Here is a 19,437-nt window from a genome sequence, read left to right as displayed (position 1 = left end):
CCACCAACAACCAAGTAACTGACATAGCAATAGGTAAGAACTACCTTTTTAATTTGCTAGGCAATTGAGAATTGGAAATTGCTTCTAATTAATTTTATGTAAAACAACAATTATAATTGCAATAATTAATGAACAACTAATACAAACCATGAAACATAACAGGAGAAAAGAAAAAGCAAGAAATAGATAGTTAAAGAGAACATAATCTTAACATGTTGCAGGCTCTTGGGCTACACATTTTCTTCTTCATATTCTTTTGACCATTAACTTTGTTTGTCGCTTTGTTCGGTGGAAGATTATTCTTGTGTGACTCATGAAATAATTCAGTCTTATCTTTGATACTATCTCTTACTTTATTTGTATCTCCGTTAACAAGGTGGAGTGCAACGCGATATCTTTCTATTATTGAGTTATACTAAATACAGTACGAGAAAAAAAAAAGAAATAGAGTCATCATTTATTATAAAAGTTTGAATCACTATGATATAAAATTAATGTCACATACATATTTTATAGATAATAAATCACATAACGTCTCCATGAACTTCCTCAAAAACAAGGCACAGCCAGTTCCATTTGGTTGTACTGGGACATTATCTGGATATGAAATTTTAAAACTAAAAAAATCCCAAAGTAGATGAAATTTTCTCAAATAATCATCTAGGAAAACTTTGTCAAGTCCTTACAACTGTGATAGTGATGATAATAGTCAACATACATTTGTATTTATTGGTATAATATAGGTGAAATGCAAGCTTCACTTACAATTGCTCTAACAATTTCCTCTCGATGTGAATTCAAACTATGACTAGGTAAAGAGTCGCAAATTTCAACAATTTGTATTTTAACAATCAACACCGCTATATACCAATGCGCAGAGCGATTATTTATAGGAACATAGATCTACATGACAAATGCATAAATTTTAATAACTACCATTAAATGTCTTAAGCAATGCCATGAATTATCATAATTTTGCATTTAATTTCTTACCTTTTCACATGCTGCAAGTTCTGACATGTATTTATCTCGAATGTTATGATTTTTTGACAAAGTCTTCAATGCTTGATTTCTTTTTGCAGGTCATGTTTTGCTGCAAAACTCATAAAATAAATAAAAAAATAGTATATTATCAACATATATAGTCAACTGTCGGTAACAAAATTCATAGTATAACATTTACAACTCACCGAAAATATAGTGGGAAAATACCAATTACGCATTTCTGGGCTCGTTTTTGCACTTTTTTTTTTGTCAAGTAGTTGACGAGACAATCTATAACCTACAAGTGGAGCCATTAAACAAGAAGACTGAAATACTTAGAAAGAAAATAAATAAATTGAATGATTAAACTAAATATAAGGAAGGTATGCTTACTGTGTCAATGATCCAAGTATTAGGAGCCAAAGAAAACATCTCTTGGTGAGAGACAAAAAAAACTAATTCTATCAACAATATGCTCATTGTATTAAGAATCCAAAAATAAAATTAAAACTACAACAATGTTAATGAAAAAATAATAACATAAGGAAAGTGGGTTATGAGAAAATCTAATTACTTTTTAGGCAATTCTTCTTGAAATATATATTATAGCAACTTCATATCTTCCTCTAAAAATGAATTTAGTCAAGTGATTGAATCATGACAAATTTTTTCTTTACTTCTTCTTTTAGGAAATTGATTATAAGGGGATTTTTGGTATGGACCAGGCTTTCGCTTTCAGGAGAGCATATCTTTAACCTCAAATACACTAAGTTGGTTTGATGATTCCTCTTCAACAAAACAATCCTCATTTCGGCCATTATCCTACAAAGGGAAAAAATGATGTTTTATAACTTAATACTCATTTATGCACTATTATGTTTTACTTGTGAAAAAAAGAATATCACAATTTATTACTAAATACTTGTGTAGTTGCATTGTTAAAAATTTGCTTACACTTTCCCTCACTTAGGTATGACTTACTCAACAAAATTCTCTCATCATGTTTCTCTTCAACATTCTCCTTATCAAGTAATTTCTTCTCAAGAATATCATCTCCCTCTGCCCTTTCTTTGGCTCTCTTCATTAGTTCGTCAAAATTAAAATTTTCATGGCTTGATTCATCGAACTTTTGTTGCTTTCGGGAAGGAGAAGTAATTCCAACAAGAGTGCCATTATTCTCCTTTTGCTGTTCTACTTGCTTTTGGTTTAAGTTCTCTTTAATGGTGTGTTTACTTCCTGGGAATGGGAATGGGGTGGAATGAGAATGGGCTAGGAATGGGAATAAAGAATGTGAATGAGATTTCAATGTTTACTTGGCAAAAATAAATGGGAATGAGAATGTGCTGGAATGTTATTGATGTGTTTACTTGACAAAATAAATGGGAATGAGGAATGAGAATGAAAATTAAGGTACCAAAATACCCATAGTATTAATAATTAATAAAAATAATTAATTTATCATTATTAACAATATTATCATTGTTGTTGTTGTTGTTATTATTATTATTATTATTATTATTATTATTATTATTATTATTAAAAATAATAATATTACTATTATTAACATTTATTATTATTATTATTAAATTTTATTAACTTTATTATTTTAGTTATTATTAATTATTGTTAATATTATTTTTATTAATATTATCATTATTAACATTTATTATTAATAATACTATTATTATTATTATATTTAATTAATTTTATTATTTTAGTTATTATTAATTACTTTTAATATTATTTTTATTAATATTATCATTATTAACATTTATTATTATTATTATTAAATTTTATTAACTTTATTATTTTAGTTATTATTAATTATTGTTATTTTTATTTTTATTAATAATAATAATAATAATAATAATAATAACAACAACAATAATGATAATATTGTTAATAATGATAAATTAATTATTTTTATTAATTATAATTTTTATCATTATTTTTATTGTTAATAATGATAATATTAATAAAAATAATAATAACAATAATTAATAATAACTAAAATAATAAAGTTAATAAAATTTAATAATAATAATTGTTATTATTATTATTAATGACATTTAAAATAATAAATTATTTGTGATTTGAATATGGGTAATTTAGGAAATATGAAAAAATTAGAAGGATAGAAAAGTAAATATATGTTTCATTCCCATTCCCACATTTTCATTCCCAACCCCCCCATGGGAATGGGATTCTCATTCCTTATTCCCAAATTGTGTGGGACCCACACATTTTATTCTCATTCCCAAATTACATTTTGCCAAGTAAACATAGGTTTCATTCTCATTCCCCAAACCCACAAATAAACACACCATAAGTGTTTCCATTACTTGTTGCATTTGCTGCATCAAGTTACCCATTGAATGTTTTAAACCATCAAGCTCCAATGCCATGCAGCCAATATCTTTTCGAACAAGTGATAATTCCTTCTGATGTTGGCAATTATGTATGCACTCTTCATTCTTCCTACTTATTCCATCAAATGTTTCTTGGGCCGTGTTTTGTTGAGGATGGATTTCTCACAAATTAACCTAATAAATACCACATATTGTTAAATACATGTTATTTCAATATGATACGTTAATATTTAATTAATAAAAAGTAGATGCCATACCTTTGAGCCTCCATAACCACTGTTTTTCTTAACAAAACTCAAGAAGTTAGTTACATCTCGATTTATCCATGTTGTTATTGGACTCAAAGATTTATCAATAAATTTTCGTGCAAATGATATAGTATCCATGTAAAAACGCTGCGACATAACTAACAAAATGATCCAGATAAAGCAAAAAGAAAATAACATTTTAATTGATGAAATCATTTTTTAAAAAATTATTACCTCCAAAAATTGTATACAACTATTAATAACTTTTTGTTGTCCTGCCTTAAACTTTTGTATGCCCTCAACGAGCCCTTTAAAAGCCCACATTGCCCAAAAAAAATTTTTAATGGCATTCGTGTCTTTAAAAAAACAAACCAAGTAATAAGGGGCTTAATTCAACCTCGATTTAGGAAAAATAAGTGTAGCTATAGCAAACAAAACAAAACTTCTTTTAAAGTCATCATTCACCTCCCTTTAATTCACCAATTTTGACTCTAAACTTTTCAGCTTAATGTATCCACTGTCATCACAATATTCATCCTTCAATATATCTATGTCATCAATACCAAGATCCACATCAGTGTCGATTCCACCATCTTTTATTCCCATAATGTACTCAAAATCTTGAGGTGACAGATTTGTTAGCCTAAAGGGCTACACATATTATAATTTTGATGATAACGAACATGTGTCTTAAGTAATTTGAAAAATATGGTATTTCACATTTCACTAGCTCTTGAAGGATAATATTTATGATGAAGTGAATCATGCGAAATCAAGTTCAAGACAATCAACGGATAACAACGCGATCAAGAATAAAGTTTAGAACTCAATGACTCATTATTACGACAATTCTTGTAAAGCTGGTGTGATTTAATATATGAATGGTTTAGAATTTGAGAAGTTCAAGATTTTGATTAATAAATCATCATTTTTCATGAACCAAAGGTTTTACAATTATAAGCCAAGTATTTTATGCAATTAAGTTGTTTTCCAAGATGTTGACTAAAATGAAAAGTTTTGTAATCTTTGATTTTAAAAAGTATTGTTTTGAATTCCGGAGTTGGACTAATTTGCAAATATTCAAAACTTTTTGGGCCATGATATAATTTATGAAAGTTTGAGGCCCTAAGTGTAAATATCATAAGTGGACAGAGAGTTAGCGGCTAACCGCCTAAGGGCTAGTGGCTAGCCGCCTGAGGAAAACTTCACATTTTCAAATTTTGTACTAAATTAAAAAAATTTTGAAAACTTTAAAATTTATAAATATTATGTTAAATTTTGAAAAGGACTATTTTAGAAAATATTATCATATATTGGATCATATCACAATGTCAGAAAGTTTTGGAAATAATAAGTATTATTTAGAAATTCTGAAATAGGACTTATTTGTAAAGTTCTATGACGTTTTGGGCCATAGTACAATTACAAAATAAAATTGGGCAAAAATGTAATTTTATGAACAGTATTATTGTAGCAAAATTCAAATTCAACGATAGCTTTATTGTTCTGAAGCGGGAGCTGGATAAATTAAGCAGCTAACCGCTTGCTTACTGGAATTTGTCTATAACGGCTAGTTTTTGGGCTTTAATTATAAAAACTCAATTCCAACTTTAATTTTAAAACTCTTGCGAGCATAAACAATTTTAAAACAACATATTTTGAACTTCCAATTCACAAATTATTATAGATTAAATTTTCATTGAGTTATCATTTGTATATCTACTCTAAAAGAGAGTTCTTTGTTGTAATCTTTATTTTCTCATCAAATTTGTGAGTGTATAAGTGTGAGAAACACTTGAGTGAAGAGATTGTGAGATAATCTCTTGGTTGTAAAGGTTTATTGACACCTAAGAAGTCAATTGTAAATAACTTGAAGCCTTGAGAGGTTTAGATAGTGAAATCATCGATCTTGGTTGACTTGAAGGCGTGGACGTAGGCGGAGATTGTCGATCTACATAAAAATTGTTGTGTTTGCTCTCTCTTCCCTTACTCTTTTATTATTGTGTTTTATTGAATTTATTGTTTTTGATTTGATTAAGGCAATAGATTAAATTGTTGTGTTAATTGTTTAGCGTAATATTTAAAATCACAATTCACCCCCCTCTTGGGTTGCATAACTTGCATTTCAAGATTGATACTCCTCTCGATGAACATAAATCTCATTTCAGTCGACCACAATTTTTGTGCAAAAGACTTTAAATCATCGTCTTTGTCTTTATTTTGTGCTATATCACTACCAACCATTCTAAATTTAGCCTTCTCTTTTCACTCAAATTTTTGAAACATTTCCCTAATTTAATTCAATCCTTTAAAAATTAAAAAATATAACAATAAGTTATTACTTAAAACATGTCCCAAATTTAATGGAAATTAATTGATATCGTAGCCGCATTCACCACTTTTTTTCTTTGTTCCCATAATATTTTTGATTCTTGCTTGTTGCAGTCAATTAAATATTTTGAAAAAAATATAGTCAGTGCACTATCACATTATTATCCTTGACTTTACTAAATATTTATAAATTTACCAACAATCAAACACATGATATTTAATGTAAGAAGACTTACAAATACTCAATGAAAGGCCGATTTTTTCTTAAAATTTCATTTTCATGGTTCACATTATCATGCTCCTCGAAATCATTCTCGCTAGCCTTATTTACATTTTCAGTCATTTTTGAGTTTACAAAAAGAACTTGTACACAAAGATATTAGGCATCAAAAGAAATGTCAAAAATCACAAGTTTTGGACCCTGTAAAAATATTTTATATATAAACATTTCAATACAAAATTCAATCGCCCAAGTAAGAATTACGAACACCTTTCCTGGAAAGTTAAACTAGTATTTGCTTCCAGAACAGTGACATACAATAACCATTTATAGCATTAGTTATAATCCTAAAAAAAATAAAAATAAAAACTTAAAAAAGATATATAGATGTTTTGCAATATGATTGTTGGCTTGTTACATCAATCTAAAGCTCGCAAACAGTTTGCACTTCTCATCATCTCTTTCTTCTTCCCCTCTACTTTTAACAAATTCTAGAAGCTCAAATGGAGCAAGTAGCAGCAAGAACAACACAAGAAACTTTTACTATCAGTCCCCATCATTCCCCATTCAAAATGCATCATGACCATTTTCCAGCCAACTCCATACACAAAAACAACAGCGAATTTACCTAAAAACAATAAAAAAATTTAACCAAAAAATAGTAGTAAATTTATCCAAAAACAGCAAAAAATTTAACTAAAAAATAGTAGTAAATTTACCCATAAACAACATAAAATGTAGCCCAAAAATATCAATAAATTTATCCAAAAACAGCAAAAAATTTAAGTAAAAAACAGCAGCAAAATTACCCAAAAATTTGCAGCAAATGAAGCCCAAAACACCAAAAAAAAATTATCTAGAGATAGCAAAAAATTTAACCCAAAAACAGCAGTAAATTTATCTAAAAACAACATAAAATTAAACTAAAAAACAGCAGCAAATTTACCCAAAAACAGCAGAAAATTTAACCCAAAAACAGCAACAAATAAAGCCAAAAACACTAGGAAAATTTACCAAAAAATTTAACCCCAAAACAGCAGCAAATCAGCCTAAATACAACAGAAAATTTACCCAGAAACGGAAGTATACCAAACCCAATATTTTTTTGCAACTTCAATTTCGTCCAAATCTCTACACTGCACCAAAGTTTCAGTTTCTATTTCTTCATTAACCCAAGTGACACAAAACAATTCTATCAAATTATATGTTGAAATTATTTGTAGCAAACAAACAAATATACCAAAAATAGGCTTACTTGGTGGAATTAACAAGAATGCAAATGCGATAGAGGAGAATCAGTAGCCTGGAACTTCCTTGCCTTCTCTTCCCCTCAACAGGATTAAGGACAGCAGCAACAACTTATGATCAACACCTAGTCCTCCGCTTCAGGCACTGTCACAATCTCAACAAAATTTCTTTGTCCCTCAATTTTCTTGGAAACCAAACAAAATAGGACAACCAGAACAGATGCACATTAACCAAAAATTATAAAAACTCCACCTAAAAAAACTAAAAAACGGTGAAAAAAAAAGTCTTACGAAGTGTTCAGCTTTTGAATCGCCGACGTTAAGCCGTTATCGTCGACCCGAAACCCCTTCACGAACACGAACCCAGCCTGGTTCTCCTCAGCGGCATTGTTATAGAGCTTCTTCTTGTCGGATTAAATAATTTAGTGGCATTTAGTGGTCGTTTTAAAGAGGAACGGCTCAGCTATGGCCAGATTTCAAACCAATGATGGGCAAGAACAGAGGAACGAAAGAGGAAAACATTTTCAAGTCAGGATTCAGAATATATTATATAGCAAGCCTCTCTTCTGTATATATAAGACTAAGGAGGCAGAGACTGTTGTCTTTTACGATCATATATATATATATATAATTAATCTGGGTCCTCTAGCTCTTTCTTGATCTTTTAGTATTGATTTGATTTGATTATCTAAATTTGGTCGACCAGATCAGTAATGGCTTTTACAAAGATGATACAAGCTGCTTTCCTGCTGCTGATGGCAACTTCTGTGTTGCGTGTTGATGGTAAAATTGGTCAGGAGAAAGTAGTGAGTCTCGGAGGTGATGGTTTTTCTAAAACTCACAAAGTTGAATGGGGAAAACCAAATCCAGAGGAGGGCATGGACGTGGATTATTACAAGAAATGGGCATCTTCCAGGAACTTCACTACTGGAGACACCATCGGGTTCGCGTACAACAACCGGACAGATAACGTGAAGCTAGTTCAACGCAGAGAGTCTGAGTCATGCATCCGAAGAACTCGGCCGATCAAGGCCTTCAACACTGGCTCCGACTCAATCCATCTCAAATTTCGTAGCCACTACTACTTTCTGTCCGACTTTCCAGGCCACCGTGAAGCAGGACAGAAGCTTGAAGTCGTGACTACAGATAGTTCTTTGCCGCGGACACCGACTAATTTGCCTCACCCGCATGTGGACCCGAATATTGTTAACATTGGTTATCCGGTTTATGTAGAAAGAGTCGTCGACCGGTTAAGGTATAATGTAACACTCGAGTTCTATTGCGGATGTGCGAGCGGACCTAGACCTAGCTAGCTAGTCTTCTCATCTACATAGAATCTAGTACTCTTGCTGTTATACTTCTTGTATTGCTTTCTTTATGAAACTTTCAATGAGATGGTCTTGTTGGCCACGCATCTATAAGAAGTTCCGAACTCGGGTGGCAATTTGCATTCAGTTTTGGTTTCGGATAAGTCAAGATGTCGTAGAAGCTTCAAATCTCCAATTCAAGCAACAAAACTCAAGGGTCTTATCTTTCTGTAGTTGTTGTCTACGTGGCTTGTTGCGTACTCGAGATGAGACACAAAATAATTGTCACCTTCCATGTCACTGATAAAAAGATTCAAAAAGTTTTTGCATCAGGGAGGACCTCAAACTTCTTCAAACATCTTGCTCGAAAATAATGTATCAGAAATGATGAAATTTTTCTTTTTTCTAGGGAAAAAAAAAAACTTATGTCGCTAAATATTAACCAACAATATATCATTAATTCAAAAATATATTTGTCACATTTTCTTTCCACCTAGCAAAATAGAACAAATTAAAAGACCGGTTATTAGGGTGTCAAGGAGATACAATTCCGCATAGGCTACGAATCGGCCAACATTTATTTGACAAGGTGCTCTAAGGAAATACCCACATTAGCTGAAAACAATGGATGGGCTTAGTATGTAAATAAAAAAATAAATAATTAAGTTAAATCTTATCTATATAATTATTATTAAAATATACATGACAAGTGATTTTTAACAACATAGCAAAATCCGGGTCCGGGTCCGGGTTCGGTCTTTCCGATTCCGGACCCGGATGACAATTTTGCTATACCGGATCCGGATATTTTAATTTCGGGTCCAGATCGGGTTGAATCCGGAAAAATTCACTTTCCGGATTGCGGGTTCCAAACCCGGATATCTATTACAATTTTTTTTTTCTCTCAATGTTACTTCCTCAAATCACCAAAATCCCGAAACCATAGCTAAATGAATGTTGAGGGAGGATTGTTGAGTTTTCAGATTTTTGGTGGCATTGGTGTTGTCGTCGGCGTCGAGGAGAGCATCGTCAGAAAGTTGCTGTGGAGATTCGGCAGTTTCTGGTGACAAAAAACCAGCAAGAGTGGCGGAAAGCAGCTGTCAAAAACCAGCAAAAGTGACAAAACATGAGGATCACCCTTAATGGGCGCATTCCTCTTTGTCTTCCTTTCAATACAAAGATTTTTCCAAGTCATTTAAGTGAATGAAAGAGAAATTGGAGAAGAAAGAAAGCAGCTGCAGTGGGTTTTAATGAAAAGAGAAGATGGAGAAGAAAGAAAGAGAAATTGGAGAAGAAAGAAGCGGCTGCAGTAGGTTAAGACTTAAGGCATTAGGGTTTTTCTTTTGTTTTATACTTAAATTATCCGGGTCCGGGTTTCAGACATCCGGGTTAAGATAAAACCGGATCCGAACCGGAATATATCCGAGTTCAAATTATTCTTTCCGGATCCGCATTATATTATCCTCCGGTGAGGGTTAAATCCGGACCGATTTATCCGGATTAATCCGGATCCGATCCGAATCCGGATTAATTTGCCATCCCTAGATGTTATTCCGTTTAAAATACCGATTTTTAAGGTATCCAGTAAATGCAATTCCACATAAGCTAAGAATCAGTCTGCCTTTATTATGGGCTCTAACTTTATTGTGGGATCACATCTCCGCATGTTTTATCAAGCGGGGCTGGATGCATTTTGCATGGCTGTGAATCCGACTATAATCAATGGTCAACACATGAAATTGTCACTTATTGAAACGACGGCCCAGCAAAATTACATCGTGGGTTATACGATATTGGTGGAAAGCAGATAACTTTCCAGATGATCGATTGTAAGCTTCTCGATGATTGATATTTTATGGTGATCATCGTCATAGAGGGGATTGATCAAATCTGATTACCGCGGCGACGCGGTCACAACAGTGATATATAGAAGTACAAACGTTTTTTTTTTTTAATTAATTTTTTTATTAATGTTTTTCACTTAATTTTTTTTTATTCGTATATAGGGGGCAATAGCAGATTCGTATATTTGTACAAATGTTCCTTAGAAATCGGGTGCGTACACCAAATTTTTTATTACTTTTTTCAAACTTTTTGCTATATTTCATTCAAAACATTTTGTATTACATATATTATATTTTAAGAGACTAGAGAAGTACAACTTATATAAATGCTCAAATGCGAACACTCTTTAACGTCGATATAAGGGCCTTTATCGGGCTAAAAATGCCCTTTACACCACAGTAAATGGTAGGTCAAACTTTTACACCAACATAAGGACTGAATTCACTGGGGATAAGAAGACATGCAGTGAAGACTCCTAAAATACAATTGAAGAGCTTAAAATTGAACAATTTAGAGGTCATGAATCTGTAGTGAATTCAAGCTGGATGAATTAGTAAGAAAAATAATTAAGTATAAATAATATAACAAAAAGGGGACCGATTGATATTATACAAGTGAGAATTCCTCTCAACTTTTGGATAAAGGTACGCCCATGCATCCAACTTTTCCAATTTTTCTCAAGAGTACTTCATTATCATTTCATTGCAATGAAAATGAAATTTCAACTTTCAATTTTCAACTGCCTGGTGCTGGTGGCACAAACATCAGCATGATTCTTGAAAACTCATTCATATGCTATATCATTACTATGCCATTATTTGTCAAGAATATCTTCTCAACAATCCCTGAGAGTCGCAATGCAGAAAAATGATACATATAAAGTACATTTGAATGGTGTATTCTGTAATCAGTTCGTAAAATTTTAATCCTACAGTAGAAGAAGCAATTCAACAAAAGCTTAAAATCTCACCATTGTTGGAGCAGATTTTCCAGAAGACTCCTGGGACATTGTAATATAGATAATAGCTAGAATGTAAATAATAATTCAAAAGCATCAACTTGTGCAGGAAAAAGCAGCCCAATCGACATCTTTACATCGACTGGCTCCCTCCTGCACAAGGTGTATGAATGGTTTAATCAAAACACATTTTGCATTGAAAAGAATCACTTTCAAAAAAATGTAAATTAATGAATTTTTTCTCATCAGATGTAATTTACAAAATCAAAATCAAGAAGATTATGTATGCCTACGTATAAGAATATTCTTACACAGATCCATTACCCTAGTGCTGTTGGGAGATCCGCAAACTTGATGCGACAATTCAATTCCTGTATTATATACATAACACATTCGGATCATTGAAATGAATGTCCAAATAGCAAAACACACAAGAACACTTAAGATGAAGCAATCCTTACCTTCGGAGCCTGTAAGTGTCAGGGTATAGTACAAACCCACCCACCAGAAAGCATCCACCAAGTCCTCAAGCCTTGGAGAGCCCTTCTGGTGCCAAGTTCCCACACCACAAAAAGATCCTGGGAACGGCTAAAACTCTCTCTTTGTCATAACCCCACCAGAACTTTGCTTCTTCTGTATGCCATGTTGCCAAGCATCTCTATATTTTTCACCTGATTGATCAAAATCATCCAAGGAATTCTCCAATGGTGGCTTAAAGGGGCGGTAATTTCCATTTCTAGATACCTTCTCATCATCTTCTGATGGTGTTCCAGACCTGGACTCCATATTCATATCGAATGATCGATGTCTTTGCCCAGCAGATCTCAAGCCCCTTGCATTATGAGGAATCTTGCCCTGCAATGGACCATAACCTGGTGCCTTTGCTGCTAGTGCTACAGAAAACTCTTTAGGGAGGGAGTCCATGTCCATATAACAATTCCTTGCTTTGGAATCAGCAATCAATGCAGCCCAATCATCAGATTGTGTGAGAGCACCAGCATTTCCCATAACCTGTTATAATTCCAAGTCCAATATTTTAAGTTATAAGCCTCAAGTCAAAGCCATTTACACGGGTGGATAAGTTGGTGCATAACAAAATAAGTCACAGAGGATTGGGGCAAAAAAAAAAAAAAAAGAAAAGTTCAACCATACCCAAAGAGCTCTTCTTGCACGAGTAAGAGCAACATTCATACGTCGAATATCTGCAACAAAGCCAACCCCATGATTTGATGCTCGCACGCAAGACATGATAATTACATCACGCTCTTGGCCTTGGAAAGCATCTACAGTATTAATATATAAATCTTTTCCTTCTTCTGAATTTAAAACATTACGGAACTCATGTTGAAGGCATTTCAATTGCAGCTTGTATGGTGTAATGATGCCTACAGTGACTTTCCCCAAACCCATAGACTTCAGAGTTTTCTGAAGATGCTCATACAAGCAAACACCAAATTTTGCTTCATCAACGTTTTGATAAGAAACAGATCCACCTCTATGGGACTCCCTCCCATGAATGACATCAAAAAATACATAAGGCCTAAGTACGGGATCCTTGTAGTATACCTCATCGGGTAAATTAATAACACTTTCACTGTCTGTAAGACGTCCCTGGTAGAAGTGCCTTGAAGGAAAATCCCTGATATGAGGATGCATCCTATACTGTACAGATAATAACATCGCCGGGCATCCAGCTTGCTGGAACCTCTCAAAAAGACTCCTACTGTACATCAAGGTGCCGGCTGCCTTGCTGATAACTGTTGCAGGGAGCTGCTGAGGATCCCCCACCAGAACGCATCGTGCTGCACCAAGAGAAAGGGGAGGAAGAACACCCACTTCGCTAGCTTGGGCTGCCTCATCAATGACCACCATATCAAAACCATGAGTAAGACGAGAGAACAATTTGCGACCACTGCTTGAGACAGTTGTGAAAACTATCTCAGCCTCGTTGGCAAAACTTGCCTCAAGACTAGCACGGGCTTCTTCCAAATTGAAGTTGCTACCAGGACGGAATCTACCTTCTAAAATGTGGAAGCGAGACATCTCAACTAGAACTTTATCCCTGTTTTCAACAGCAGCAGCAAGGTTCTGCAACAATGTGTCCCGGTTCTGGTCACGAGCCATAAGAACATCAGGATCGACACCTACAGATCCTTGCGAACGAACAGCAAATGCTGCAGCATTAAGTTCCCTTTGAAGATTAGCTATTTGCTGAGACAATACAGCTTCACGCCCTTTTAAATTGTGCATCCATCCTATAACTTCTTCCCGGCTCTTAACTAAAAGCTGTTCTGTTCTCCGCTCAACGGACACTGCCTGTGCTGCCCGTGTCTGTGAATCCACACCAACTCGAGCCACATCTGGCCTGTAAACTTTCATCTCACCATCAATAAATCCACGATCAAGAACACGCGTAAGAAGTTCATCAGTTGCAGCATTAGAAGGAGCACAAACTAACATTCTGGGCTTTGGGCAAAGTTTTGGAAGGGTACGTAAAAGATTCTGGTCCATATTCTGAAGAACTTCATCAATTGATCCCATACTAACATTGTCAGAATTACTTTCATTAGGCTGCTTGTAGCTCTCAGGCGCAAGTTTCTTTAGCAAAGAATTATAGTAGTGCTGATACTGTACCAGATGGATGACATTTAGCATTCCCCACACAGTGTGCGTCTTACCTGTTCCTGGTGGCCCTTGAACAAGAGTGAAAGGCCATGGACTCTTAGTCATTCCACTGCTGGTGCCGGCAGCAGTATGTATTGCAGCCCATTGGATTGCTGCAAGCTGGGGTCCATTAAAGGTTCTATGCAAATGATCAATAAAATTTTGTGTGAAGCATTCAGGCATGGTAGGGGTCTGATGCTCATATTTTGGAAAGTGCTCTGGACTGGGCTTAAGGATTGCAGTTTGCATCTACAGACAGAGATAATATTAATTCCATTAAAAAAGAGGCATTATGAGCTAAAACAAATAAGTTTTACTCGTACAGAACAAAGAACCAGCAGCTACCTGTGAATTGAGACGACAAAATGCATGCAAGGCAACATACTCTCGTTGAGTGGTTGCAAGGGAACCAAGCATAGTCAGATACCAAATGCCTTTTGGCTGCAGTTTCCTCAGAATATGATCATCATCGTCCATGCTGAAAAAGATAATGTTACAATTAGAAAGTGAGAGAGAAAATTTGTATTTGGGAATATTTAGCAACGATTATACATTTTTCTGGACAAATCACAGAGTTCCCATTCAAAAGCGTCCACACCAAACCAGTAAACAATCAAGATTTCTGAAATAACCTGCTGCTAGGATCATATGAGTCCCCAACATAAAAATGAAGAATTGCCCCGGGAGGATCACGAGCATCAACAGGAAAATGTCGTCTTACAGTACCAGCTACACGCCCGGATACCTCAGCTTCCTCATCATCTTCTGCTGCCAAGGAATGGTTCCTCTTGCCCCTAACTGCTTGGCAACATGAGCGAAGTTATAAGAGATGAAGCTTAGAAGTAAAAAGGCCTCAATATCACTTATCATACCTGAACCAGGTCTTGGGGTTGAAAGAACAGCAACGTCACCCTCCTTAAATGACCACTTGCACTCGTTCACCGGAAGCACTATCACATCATACCACCCTAAGCCAACAAAAGGAAGTCTTCAGTCAAAACCAAGACATAGACCTTGTTAATTTCCAGCTAGAACATTCTGAATATACAGCAACAATATTTTACAAAAAAGAGTGCCACTTGAAATCCAGATTCCACCTAGCTCAGAACAAAGAAAATTAGAAGAAAAAAGTAATAAAATAAAAGAACCATAATATAATATTTCAAATACATTTGTTTCTCTCATCAATGAGATGCACATCAAGGGCAAGTATCATATAGCAACCTAAAGTAAATAAAACTTCAGTTTGAGATTTCATTCACAATGAAATTATGGAAATAACAGAAAAGAATATACTTTGAAAAATGGGTACCTCTCTCTCGCCTTTCAATATTTCTTATACGAACCATTACATGTGTATCTCTCGAACCTGTTTCAGTCAACTCCTCCCACGTGCTGTATAGTTGTGCTCGGCATTCCTCAAAAAGCAAAGGCTCAAATACTCTAACATACTCTTCTACAGATTCAAACCGACCAGGGACGCATTGGAGCTCACTCTCCTCTGATGCATCATAGATCTAATTAGATACAGAAGCATAAAAAAGGAACAATATGCAAAAACACACCCTCAGAGGAAAATGGAGAAAAAGAGAAAACCTCAAAATAACAATATGGTCAATGCAAAACAAGAATGCACCACCCACATATAAACAAAGTGCTAACAAGCAAAGGAAACACTCAAGCTAACAGAGAGACAATCAAGCAGTCTGTGCAGTCAGTAACACTTATGCAAGTAGCTTCTAAACTTCATACATCCATGCAAACATGGCATATATTTATAGACAATAATATTTCAAGAAACCTAATCTTAATCTGGCCTGAGAAATTCAAAATCACATGGAACTATGGCTCTCCTAATGAGACATAATAACATCATACTTTACAAATATATTTCATCAAACAGGCTCGCACTACACAATTCTATATTTTGAAAGACAATACACAATTAAAGACAATACACAATCAAACAGGTTCTGCAACACAATTAAAGTAGCAGAACCTACATAACATGCATACGTAGCAACAAAGCCCATTACTCCTCTCTCCAAAAAACCACTATGAGAATTATAAGTTGTAACACACAAGAGGCATAAGAGGGTGATAAGATATAGGGAAAATGAGTGAATAAGTTGTACCAATACAATTTAGAATCCTGCTTGCAGAACATAAATCTCATCACCTTTCCATGTCCTTTGAGTGTTACGATTCTCAATAGGGTTCTAATTGGAGGGACATGGACAACTGGCATGAGAAAAATCATGAGAGCCGTAAATGCATGTGCACAAAAAAAATCCAATTGCAACAATCCATGCACAAGAAATCAACATAATCAGTCAACACTTGAACAATAATCAATTGAGGACCATTTACCAGGGTGATGCCAAAACTTTTCATTCGTCACCTCCCGTATAAGACGTTCAACTGATGTATCTTGGTACAAGTTAGCAGTAGCAGTCTGCTTTTTGGCAGGAGGATGTTTCTTAGTTCCCAACTTTGGATCTGTGGAACCTTGCCCCACTGGAGCAGGCCTTTTATTAGAAAACTGTGAGTTCTTTAGTTGCCTTGTATCTGCAGGCTGCTTCCATGAACTGTGTCTTGGAATGGGCGGTTGGGATGCCTCTGCGGGAAAATCAGAGCTACTGTTTGGCCTCCTTGGCCTACCTGGTAGTCCAAAATTCATGTCACCATTGCATTCAGGTTTAGGTTCTAAAGCTTCCACAGAAGTGCCTCCTTCATTACATGATGATACATCATATTGTTTTTGATCCTTATTAATGGCTTGACTCTGTTTTTCCCCACCCCGTTCAGCAGGTGAAGGAATAGTTCGAGCTTCTTTAACAGTGCGAGTAACAACCGGTGGATTCTGCCTCCTCGGTGTCGAAGTTTTCAAAGAACCAGCTTGCTTGACATCTTCCAAATTAAGAAACACTGTCTGTCTGTTGCGTTTCTTTCCTAGCATTGCTTCTTTCTGCTGGTCTATCTTTCTCTTGCCCAAATTATTTGCACCCTTAGTTGTGTGACTTGCTTCAGTACCTTTAATTTCTCTTTGTTTGGGGAGCAAGCAAGGTTCTTCCTGACCATCCACAGATTTTTCGCCTTTAATGTTGGCTTCTGAATGTCGGCTTCTGTTCCTTTTCTGGTCACTTGGATCTTGATCCGATCCTAGCACACCATGACTATTACTTCCATCCTGGCTACTTTCAGGAACTTTAATATCCACACCAGTGGCAGTATCCACCACTTCAGAAACCCCTTGCCCTTGTGATGCTTTACCCTGTTCATTCAAAAGATTACTAGCATAAGCATCGACAGAACCCTCAGCATCAGACCATTCACCTTCTTCTCTTTCATCAGCTGCAGCATTTTCAGAACCTGGAACTGATGATGATGCAGCTTTAATGTCCTCTCCATTACCTGGCTTTGAAGAAGATGATGCAACTCTTCGATTCTGATCCTCAGCCTTCTTCGGCTCAACTTCCACTCCATGGCCTTGGGCAGCTTTGGCTCGATTGAAAGGCTGAAAACCAGATACTGATGGTGCATGTGAGAAAGCATTGTTATTTATTATTCCTTGAGGAGCTGCTGATGCTACAAACAACTCAGAAGTGTGGGGATTAGCAGATGGAAGTGCTTTCTGCGGCTGGGAACTGAAGATTCGATCATTCTCCTCATCATCCTCAGCAGGGGGTTCATTAAGATCAAATAACAACTTTCCCCGAGAGCCCATTTCATATGTAAATTCATACAAACTAAAGCGTGTGTTGAAATAAACCCAGCTGCCGCTCTTTTAGTGTTATTTTCAGCAAAAAGTGGACATGACATGCCACCTGCACAGGAACAAATAAATAAAAAAATAAAAGCCCTGCCACATCTCAAAATAGCTCTAACAACTCAGTGTGCTATGCAAGTCAACAAAAATTATCTACAAGACATGTAGATAAGTATAATAACCGCTTAAGAAGATGATAACAAATTGACACAAAACTTATAGCCTGGTGATAGCAACATCAAGGACTCAACAAAGAAGCCCCTAATAATAATGTGGGAATTTAATATATGATACCCAGAAACAACATAGACACTCAAACATAAGTCATTAACCTTGAATCCGAATACTAGATCAAATCAAACTAAAAAATCCAATAATGCTACAGGCTCACCCTAATCTCAAAACACTATTTTCTAACTTGCTGAAGTCAAAATAATTCACAACACGACAGGCCAAACATACAATACAATTAATTACACATAGTGCACCAGTACCCTAGCCCCCACAGAAATCTTCCAACACAGAGTGAGGAGAAACAGAACAATAACTGGAAATAAAACAACAACCAAATTATAAGGAACGATTTTTAATAAGATTATAATCATCACATACCGTTTCAACCACCATCATATGATTCCATATTTATTGGAAATTCCAAAAAATTAACTAATTACAAAACACTCGAGGATCGTTAAACCTTACAAATAATTTCCCACGGTGAGCAGTAGCGCGCGATGCGGCGGACGGCGCGGCGTGAGGAGGTCCCGGCCGCGGGTTTTAGATCCGTGACTTAGATCGGAGATCCCGCCGGAAGGCGCAAAGACAACGGCGAGCGGCGGTGCAGTGGTATTTTAGGGACTTAAAGTGAAAAGGTGAAAAAAAAAATTGGCTGTTTTGGTTTTGGTATGGTTCGAAGAAAATGGCAAGAGACAGATTAGTTTGTTTTTTTCTCCTTTACTGTTTTTTTTCTTCCTTTTTTATTTTTTAATAATTTAATTGCCTTTTTATTTTTCTAAATAATAAATAAATAAAAAGCCTTCGAAGGAAAAATAGTACTAATTGAGGGGGTATATCAATAGGGACCGAGAGGCGAAGGAGTAGCAGAGAGAGCGCAAATGTTTTGCTAATTCGAATGAGAGAAATGGCCGTGGTGACGGGGTTTATATAGGAAATAGAGGGCCCATCCCCCGCCCGTTATTTTCTTCGTTCACCGTTAAATTATTCCCGGCGTGCAATTAATCAACAACCTCTTTTTTTTTAATAATTTTTTTAATCTACCCTTTCTACGAGGTCTAAAATTACCGAAACATCCCTCAATTGCTTCTATAATTACAGGACACGTGTTCGTTTTGTTTACGTGTATGATACTCACAGGGAAAAATCTTGTGCTTATGTGTGGTATTCGACTTTGATTGGTACACGTTGACTTGATAGCGTTGATGGGTTTGAACTTTGAAGTGTGATTGGCCTTGTGCTGGGGAGAAAGTAGTACCTT

General features: G+C 35.2%; 2 protein-coding genes across 4 annotated transcripts; one reads left to right on the top strand and one right to left on the bottom strand.

Annotated features, from left to right (window-relative positions):
• The first annotated feature begins 7,691 nt into the window (after window positions 1-7,691).
• LOC112498966 (uncharacterized) lies at window positions 7,692-8,977 on the top strand. The gene has a single exon (XM_025101153.2). The coding sequence runs from the start codon at window positions 8,113-8,115 to the stop codon at window positions 8,710-8,712; it is 600 nt and encodes a 199-aa protein (XP_024956921.1). The 5' UTR covers window positions 7,692-8,112; the 3' UTR covers window positions 8,713-8,977.
• A 2,456-nt stretch (window positions 8,978-11,433) lies between these two features.
• On the bottom strand, window positions 11,434-19,088 carry LOC102607966 (uncharacterized ATP-dependent helicase C29A10.10c). 3 transcript variants are annotated; one of them, XM_052439271.1, is made up of 10 exons: window positions 18,645-19,088; window positions 16,544-18,000; window positions 15,486-15,674; window positions 15,046-15,141; window positions 14,806-14,971; window positions 14,519-14,651; window positions 12,662-14,422; window positions 11,971-12,520; window positions 11,834-11,880; window positions 11,434-11,662 (listed from the first exon to the last, which is right to left on the bottom strand). In XM_052439271.1, exons 2-8 carry the CDS (start codon window positions 17,898-17,900, stop codon window positions 12,098-12,100), a joined length of 4,125 nt encoding a protein of 1,374 aa, XP_052295231.1. In that variant the 5' UTR covers window positions 17,901-18,000; window positions 18,645-19,088; the 3' UTR covers window positions 11,434-11,662; window positions 11,834-11,880; window positions 11,971-12,097. The 3 variants fall into 3 exon arrangements, with proteins under 3 accessions (XP_052295231.1, XP_006485248.1, XP_006485247.1); XM_006485185.3 differs by lacking the exon at window positions 11,434-11,662 and having other exon boundaries at window positions 11,720-11,880; window positions 18,640-19,088; XM_006485184.3 differs by lacking the exon at window positions 11,434-11,662 and having other exon boundaries at window positions 11,720-11,880.
• Between the last annotated feature and the right edge of the window lie 349 nt (window positions 19,089-19,437).

The sequence above is a fragment of the Citrus sinensis genome, chromosome 4 (genome assembly GCF_022201045.2).
Source record: "Citrus sinensis cultivar Valencia sweet orange chromosome 4, DVS_A1.0, whole genome shotgun sequence".
Classification (NCBI taxonomy): Eukaryota; Viridiplantae; Streptophyta; class Magnoliopsida; order Sapindales; family Rutaceae; genus Citrus; species Citrus sinensis.
The sequence above is the reverse complement of the archived record's forward strand: the minus strand, read 5'-3'. Positions and strand labels throughout refer to the sequence as shown.